The 9,342-nt window shown below is 42.4% G+C and overlaps 1 protein-coding gene across 1 annotated transcript; it reads right to left on the reverse strand.

Moving 5' to 3' along the window:
* Window positions 1-1,402: 1,402 nt before the first annotated feature.
* Window positions 1,403-2,151, reverse strand: LOC6527880. The gene has a single exon (XM_002088916.4). The coding sequence runs from the start codon at window positions 2,098-2,100 to the stop codon at window positions 1,735-1,737; it is 366 nt and encodes a 121-aa protein (XP_002088952.1). The 5' UTR covers window positions 2,101-2,151; the 3' UTR covers window positions 1,403-1,734.
* Between the last annotated feature and the right edge of the window lie 7,191 nt (window positions 2,152-9,342).

A 9,342-nucleotide genomic window follows, 5' to 3' on the forward strand; every position in this document is an offset into this window, starting at 1 on the left:
TGAATTATTTTACGAGTACTTAATATTGGACTTAGTGTACGGTAGGTATTTTGAAAATGGATTGACAACAATGTTTCAGCAACATTCGCTTTTTCTTTTAGAAGAAGTGGTAGGTGAATGGTATGATACAAAAAGCAAACAATACTTTTCAATTAACTTTACGTTTCCTAGTCGTTTGCATCATCTCCATTCCGAGTTCATTCCTCTTCCTAACTCATGTTTTACTTTGCAGCAGTTCACTTTGAATGTTCCATAGCAGTCCGTGCTATGTGGAAAAGTCGAAGAGTCAAGAAAAAGTGGAAACTTCTACTTGTACTGCACGACGCAGCTTAGACCCTTCCATACCCTACAATATTATCAGTACTTCCTAGGAATAAATAAGTCAAACAACTAACAGGAAATTATTATACTGATATCTTATTAGTTATAAAACTGTTGGTAAATGATGGTATTGTTTTAGAGACTTTTTCAGTCAGTGTCTCTCAAGTCTGGAGCTGCACATTCATGCTCCAGATTCCGGCAACTGGGTACCTGAGTCATTGCAGCCGGGAGTGGCACGAACGTGTTGCATATGCATCTTCCTCAATGCGAAGTTATGAGGCAAAGTTTCGCTGCAGGACGAGAAATGGGAGTTGTGTGCTACGTGTGAATGGGTCTCCTTCGGAGTTCCTCAGAGTTCCTTCGCAATTGGGGGCAAATAAATAGTCGGGCCGGGTAACTTTTGTGCGCTTCACCGGAAATTTGTTTGGCAGGAAAATTGCTTTAAAGTGTCACGCTGCACGGTTGGCAGCCATTAATACTCGAGTGGCACTCCTGGGGTGCTTTCTGCACTTTTGCTGCTGGGCCATCGTGTGGAGGTGGCAAATCGAAAACAACTTAGCAACGGGATGGGCTGTGGCTTGTGGCCTGTGTCCTGTCTCCGCCTTCTGTGCGTTATGACCAGGACCAGAAACTGGCCCAAACAGCGATGGCCCGCATTAAGCCATTAAAGCTAATTAAAGCCAGCCGCCCTGGGCTCGCAGGCTAGCGCCATCAGTCCGCCCATTTAATACCCATTCCCATACCCCATACCCATTCCAACTAGGGGTTGCCTCGGCTTTATTAAACGCAGCCAGTCGCTTCAGCTGCCATGGCCGTAATGAGTGCGGCTGCCAGAAGACAACTTGATGAGGTTGCGATTGATGTTGCAAATGAAGTCGTTCCATCCATGTGCAGCCAAGGGGCGAGCGGGGATCGGGATCTGGATGTCGTGGCTTGTTACACTTTGTGCACCACTTTGCTCTACACTGGCGAAAAACTCTTGCTGAATGTCTGACATAATTCCTTTGGCTTGAAACAGTAAATGAACATTTCATTTTTCTTTATAACAAAAATTAGAAATATATTAATAGAAAACACACACTTTAGCTAACAATTTAGTACTTTATAATCTTAAGCCTACAACATGCACAGTTTCTTCCTCTGCATGAGCGCTGATTTTGCGCCACTTAAACTTTAAACGCAAACCACAAGCCAGGCAAGCGGACACCAGAAACGCAGGGGGGGAATGGGGACGTTACGGATTGGATGCAACTTGAATGCCACTTAGTGTCGTCATGGTGAGTGGGAAAGCAAAGCAAGCGGAAATGGGAGATACACAGTGATTCCGCCGGAGAGTCGATCCGGCGAATATCGACCTGCGCAAACTTGGATTTCAGCTGGCACAGTTCTATTTACACAATGCGGAAACTATAACTATCTCCGCAATCTGTAACGATATCCCACGTAGGCTGCCGGGCTCACTTGCCACGAGGGGATCGGCTTGGAATGCATTCGCGGAGGATACAGGATGCTTAGCTCATTGGAATGCGTCTTCAGGCGGGCAGGCGTTGTGGATTGATTGCATAGACACCAAGGTCGTGACCAGAGCGAAGAGCTCATCCCACGTAGAATACGGCTGGCCTGAGGTAACAGGCTTTCCACACTGGATGTTACGCACTCGTCGTGGAAATTTTTTGCATCCAGTGGCGCAGCAGCCGTGTTGCGGTCCATGTGAAGTATGTTCTCATCCTGTTGATCACAAAATTTGGAGCGATTTTTTATATTCACTAAACCTAACATTTCTAAACAGTTGTTCTAGAGATTGTGACCCTTTAAAATTTATTTTAAAAATGAGTTCTGCTACATAGGCTAATGACACAAGAGCCTTTAGATTTAAATTTTGATATTAATATGCTGCTACGTACAAATTCGAACTCAACTTAGTGCTACTCATTAACCACAACGAAATGACCAATTATCGATATTTGATTTGGGGTTCAACTTAAATTTATGGTTTGTCCCACTCGACAGATGATTTAGTAAAAGCAAACCAATTACCGCCATTTTCAGACCACCCCAATACCAACCGAATGTCAATTACCACGGCAACCACGCCCGCTGCCCCTTTTCCATTTTCCATTTTCCCTACCCCCTTTTCCTTTTCCCTGCCCCCCCCTTTGACACCCCCTGCCGTTTTAGACCAGCTCGGCGCATGGCTAACAAGTTAATTTCACAATGTTTGCGGCTTGAGTGCGAACAAACAAATTGCGTGGCATTTCCGGCACCCAGGGGGCTTCGCTTCGAGTGGCGACAGCAAAGAGGCCAACAAATCAATTGGCCAAAAGGGGGTGCGGTGCTGGTGGCCCTAAACAACCGCCAATCAAAGCACACCGACACACGTACAACTCGCATTCAAAAGTGACTATTGATTGAGCAGCAGCAGCAACAACAACAACAACAACAACAACAACAACAGCAGAATTCCGTAAATTATTATTACTAATACGACATGTGGTGAGCGGTCATTGCAGTTAATGCAGAGCGGCCAAGCGAGGGAAGTTTCTACTGAAAGAGCCGGGTGATTGTGATAAGGATTACGAGCTTCAGATAGCTGTTAAGTACAGATCAGTTTCTATTAAATGACAATAAATGGGAATAAAACTACTTGATAAGATAGGTATTACTGGAACTCTTGAGCAACCTATTCAACTGCCCTCGTTTGCCACCCGATACCCAATTAAATGCCCCATCTCCAAAACCCTACCACCCCAAAACTCACCCGATGCTGACCAAATGTGCTTACATTTGCATAGTGCGAGTGTGTGAGTGAGCTTTGCCAACGTTAATGCAATAATAAATTTTATTTATACCAACATGCATGTAGCATGCAGACACGCACACTAGTGCACGCCCTTGTATATGGCTCACACAAAAACTAATTACACGCCACAATGATTACATTTTACGGCGCCATTGAGCTTTTGTTCAGCAAGTATGGCCGCAACAACAAGAGCAACAATTGCAGGATCCGGAAGTGTTAAACAACAAACACTCTCACCCACACACACACAAGCGCACTCACACACACACACACACAAACGCATTCACGCCGAAAAATGTTGAGCTTGCGGAGGAGTTTCGCCCCTGGCAATCCTGAAATGTGGTAATAAAAAGTTTTCCCTCAATGAATGACACCTTGGGGCATTGCATCCCCAAAATTATACCAAAACTATAGACTAAGGCAATGAAAGATGAGCAATGTGGGATATATATCCATGCAGGACTTTCTATACATGTAGATCCTTCTACTGCATTTAAGCATTGCCATTGATTAGAGAATATTAGGTGCCTGCTAACAGTTGGATTACAAAATTTGTGTATTTACATACATTATATAATTACTTGAATTAATAGTCTCTAAACTAAGCACATATGGATAAATAAATTTGCCTACTTTATGTTAATTTTTGTGTAGAAGGGTATCTCCACAGCGGATACCCTCACAACACTCATATTTCCTGGATTCCAATTTGCCCTCGTTATGTTCGAGTACCGGATATGCATAGCAAACCGCAGAAAGTATAGCCTGCTTTTCAGCGCACTTCTGCGGGATGCGAGTCAACAGGCAGCGGTGAGCAGCAAAAGCAGCAGAAACTGCAGGAGCGTTCAACATGCGTTCCCGCGCATATTTTAATTACCACAACAATATCATCAGCGCTGCAGACAGACCATGGAAAACGTTGGCAGGATATACCCTAAGCTGCACAGGGTATACCCGACTGAAATCCCACTTTATCGCGAGCAGCTAGGTAACTGTCAGTCGGTGGACAATTATTATTGTGCTTTTATTCGCTTATAGTCCATTGCCCTGAAATGCAATTATATTGCACTGCAAACATGTGGCAGTCACTCACGAGGTTTAATTTTAATTACAGCTGCAGGGCAGTGCCCAAACCAAACCGGAAATGCGTCGAACAGAAACCGAACCCTTCGCATTGAACTCTTTTCAGGTGAGCACACAGCATTTGAGCACTTTTATTTTATTGAAATTCATTGAGGCATTGGAACGGTGATGAAAGCAGTCCGCACACTGCAAATAATTATATCTGTTCTTCAACGAGAACATCTTTTATTTTGAGCTGAATGGAGCGCTTTTAAATTATTTATGGGAAATCCACACCATTCCGTACCAATGTGTTTGCTTTTCCCCACTGCCTTAGGCAACTTGTGTACATATATCCCAGTTTGGCAGAGTGGACACCCATCAATGGTCGGAGTGGCAAGCAAATGCCGCTTCTGGATGGAGTGCGAAAATTTTATTTTAAAATTAATATAAAATGGTTGCCTTCGTCCGTGGCCCTCCTTCCGCCTTCCGCCACTAGAACCCATCTCGGCCAGCAATTAAAAGCGAACCCGAACCCACTCGAGGACTCCAAATGCATTTGCATTGGTAATGCTAACGTCGTTTCGAGGCCCGGACTCTGGACTCTGGACGTGGAAGGATTCGGATTCGGATTCGTAGCTGGAACATTGGCACTACGTTGCCAATTTAATTTCCATGGATGAGAGGGAGCAATTGGTGGGTGGTGGTTGGCTCGTTGGCAATGAAATATGGGAAAGACAAATTATTGGTTTTTCTGTGAGTGCGCTTAAAATGAGGCAAACTGTTTAATTAAAATGGAGTGGAACGATGCGGACGACTGGTCAGCTGCTAATTGCGGTCAACTGAAATGCGAAGTGTGCGTGGATCAAATTGCCATGAATACGTCTGCATACGTATCATTCAAGATTAATGTCTAAACTGAGTTAATTATTCATTATCCGGGCGAGATAAATGTTTTAAATTAATTACATAAAATATGTTTATTGGCGCATGGCACATGCCACTTGTTTACTCGTTCATTATGCAACACTTTCATCGCATTACACAAACAATCCCCACTTAATGCAGTTTAACATATCGCCCAAACGATTACGCATTAATGAAAATGCCAGCCGCAAATTGTTGAATGCTTTAGCGCCCCAAACCGGACATGGAATATTTACCAAAAAACATAAACGGTCTGTAAATGGGTATGGGAAAAATTGTGGTCATGTTTCCGATGGAACCGAGAACTTTTTAATTTCCGTTTCAATTGCCTGGCAGAGACATGTTGTTGTTACTCGCAACAAAACATCAATTTTCGAGAGGCAAACAGGAAATAAAATAGGTCCTTCCACAGCAAAACCAACTAAATAAGCAAACACCGAACCAACCAACCAACCAACTCAATGAGATATTCCACATGCGTGTGACAATCGAACTCGAAAAGTAGGCAAGAAAACATTTCGCCTGTGGAGAGCTGTCGACCATTTGGATTAGAGGATATTAGCAGGCAACGCGTCCGATTTCGTCCTTTTGTGGTCCAATCGCCACCATCGCATCGAAACACTGCACCAGCAGTCCAGCGATGCCCGAATGCCAACCAATAAATCTCGCTCCTATAACAATGACGGTGATCCAGCGATGTGCTATGCGATTTGCGGTGTTTGTGGCATCCCGGCATGCAAGTGCCACTTTTTGCTTTTTGCAGCATTTACCATTGTTCTCCGGCCCTGCTGCAAAATGCCACTCCACTCCACACATTCACATTCACTTTTATGATTATTTTTCATTATCAAAGCAAGCTCGGTTAATGCAACAACAACAACGGTCTCTCGGTGTCTCGGTGTCTCGTGCCACATGTGGACAAGGGAGTCCACTTGCCTCCCCCATAAAATAGACAACAAATTGTTGAGCTTGTTTGGTGTTTGGTTCTCTCTGCTGGGAATTCCAGTGCCCGTTTGTTTGGCAAAATTAATAAAAGGAAAATATTTAAGCATAGTCTATGAACGGTTGCAAGCGTGGCTGGTTTTATATTGCCCCATGTATGTACACACACCCACACACACAGCCATGAATGACATTGTCTGCGCTGCGTTAACGTGTCGTATACGCAATGCGAGCAATGCTCGCCCACAAACATGCAACACATGAGTTGGGCATTTGTTGGGTTCGAGGTGCAGTGGGGATTTGTTTTAATTAGTCGAGGGATTAAGTGCGGCAAATTGAAAAGAGTTGTCTTTATGGCGCCGGTAATTGCTTGATCAAATATTCGTGACTATGCACTTGATGGATATGCAAATGCCAAATAATTTATAACTTGATTAGCAGGCTGCCTACGTGCAGGGAAAGATATCAATGTTATATAGAAGTGTTCAGTCGTAATCATACATAGAAAAAATAAGGAAGATATAAAAACATATAATATCTTGTCTTTCTCCAGACGCACTTCAAAAAAAGTCTAGTAGTCGAAAAATGTAGTATGTTCAAATATATGGTATGTTATAAATTATTTAAGCTTGTGTGTTAAGTAGTGTCTAAAGGATATTTTCACTTCTTGATTATGAACAAGAAATTAACAGAAAGCTATAGATATTATCTTCAATTAAGAGATTCGATTATAGTTACTTATAGATAATTCGTCTCTCTCTGTAATTGGAGTGGGTGCCTCCAATGCGGCAGTACTCTCGACTGATAGTTTATATTTATGGCCCACGTATCGGACATAAATGGCTCATAGCTGCCCCGGGGCAAGTATGTTTGCCATGTAGCAATTGTCTCCGATGGTTCCGGCTGCAAGAAGGAATACCAACTACCAATTTCAGGCGGAGCTGGGGCCAATTGATGTGGAATGCGAGAAATTGGGCTGCTGGCACAATTTAGCACTCCTCGTGTGAGATTATTGAACCCGGGCACATGTCACGCTCATCAGGACAAATATTTAAATAAGCTAGCATCCGTTGCCAAGGGCTACAAATTGAATTTACACACAACTGCAAGATTGTAACTACTAAGCGTTTTCTCGGTAATTTTGCCAGCGGCTTTTTGGCAAACTTTTGCTTACCCTCAAAAATACAAGCTACTGTTAGTTAAAAGTTTGTTTTTTCGACAACATACTTTTGCTGCTCCTGATACAGAATGATTATAGTTAAAACAATTTAATGCCATTTACTATTTTCTCTATTTATCATAGGGTAACAGTGCATTGACAACTGTCTTTTTGAAGGACACAATTTTAATAGCTCCTCATTTTGTTGCCCATAATTAGCGAGCCCTTCAACTTTATGGGCTTTTAATTGAAATGGCAAAATGAAAACAGCGACAAGGAGCAATACCTATATATATAGTCCTGCTACACATTCATTAAAAAACTTTCGGCGCAAGAGCAACACGTTCCGAGTTGCGAAAGTTTTGCGATTGTCAGAAACTATAAGAAAAGGCAAGCCAACCGCAAAAAAGAAAGCCGCACAAAAAGTTCCGGGGTCGTGGCTGTGACTTCGGCCCGGAAACTGCCTCTGCATTCATGTAGAAATAAACAGACTGGTTCAAAAATAGAGTAAAATCAAAATAAGCCAAAGCAGCTGAATTAAACTGAAACTGGTTTGTGTAAAACTTTGACATTTGCTGCCAAAAGTGGGGCGGGCGAGGGGCGATTGCAGGGCGATTGCAAATTAAAACAATGTCTGCAGTGGAGATCCGGAGATCCGGCAGCAATTTGCAATGTCCGCGCTGATTAAACTCCGGCGGGAAGTGGAAGTGGAAGTGGTAGTGGGAGTGGATAAATCCGCAATGGTGGGTGTGGCAATCTCCTTTTTGTGGCAATTCTTCGCGTTTGCCATCGCCGCTTGTCCGGTAAATCTTTCATCAGTCGAGGGGCTTCGCCGGGTCTTCCGTGGTCCACAGCTGGTTGGCCAATTTGTACTCGCATCCACACACTTGTCATGCTATTTATGAGTTTATTATTTTTTTCGCTACTCCATTATTTAGCCACCACCCCATATCCTTCTGAACCAACCCTGCTTCTGAGCCAAATCCTTTCGCTGGGCGCTTAAAACTTTCTTTCATTGCAAGTGCTGCAATTTTTCACAACTTTTTGAACAACATTTTTTCCACATTCTACCAAGTTCGGGTCCCCAGGCTTCCCCTCCTGGCGTTATGGCCACGTTATTTATTCAGTGGCTTTATGTCTACTCCCTTCGAAAGGGTATCTTAACTTTGCATATGAGCTTTAGTGTTATTCAAGTTCTAAACTTTTTTATGTAAAATTAATTAACAGCCTTTGAAAACGTTGATTGCCTTTATTTACTAAAGCTGTCAAGCTGAAAATCATAGGCTTAATAAATAGGCAAACAAATTACCTATGAACACCTGAATATGACTAATAAAGAGCCTTTCACCGCAATAAAATAACATTTCAAAACGAATGTTGCAGTCAAAACAATGTTGTTTGAAATTAAAAATTTTTGAAAAGCATCCGTTAATTCATTAAAAATAATTTTGAAATTTTCACTCACACTTGCAAGCAGTTGAAAATGATTTGCAGAGAATTTTCTGGCTTAAGCTTTGAGAAGGACTTTTTAATTTGTTCTTCTCCGGAGTTTTATTTTGTTTAAATCCCCTTTTTCGCAGTTGCTTAAATTGTTTGTAATTTTTTGTCAGTGGCGGTTGTTTCTGGATGTTTCATTTTCATTATGACAGCAAACGACGAAGAACTGCCTTGCAGTTTTCCGAGTTTTCATCTTTTGGCTTGTGTTGTGTTATGTTGGCTAGATAAATAGTTTTTCGCTCCTTCCCAACGGGTGGCTTTTAATTATGGTCGAGCTGCAACCGCAAAATGGGAAATTCCAAAAATTACGAGGAAATTGTTCCGAAATTAGTTGACTTTCATTGCAATTGGTCAGTTACAGCATTTACCGACTTGGGCTTTTATTTGTCCATTTATTTGTTCCCATATGAAAAGAAGAAATCCCTGAACGCAATGCATACTTAATTATAAACTGTTCGAGTCTTCGATGTCTTTCTGCTTTGGCCGGGTCAAAGTTAAAAGTTTCGGTAATAGTACAACAAATGCTGTTATTTATCATTCATGCCACATGCTGCATGCAATCGAAACACCGAAAAGCGCACCGACTACCAAAGAAAATCTTTAAATGAATTCAAGTTTACAAACTCTCCGGGCC

The sequence above is a fragment of the Drosophila yakuba genome, chromosome 2L (genome assembly GCF_016746365.2).
Source record: "Drosophila yakuba strain Tai18E2 chromosome 2L, Prin_Dyak_Tai18E2_2.1, whole genome shotgun sequence".
Taxonomy (NCBI): domain Eukaryota; kingdom Metazoa; phylum Arthropoda; class Insecta; order Diptera; family Drosophilidae; genus Drosophila; species Drosophila yakuba.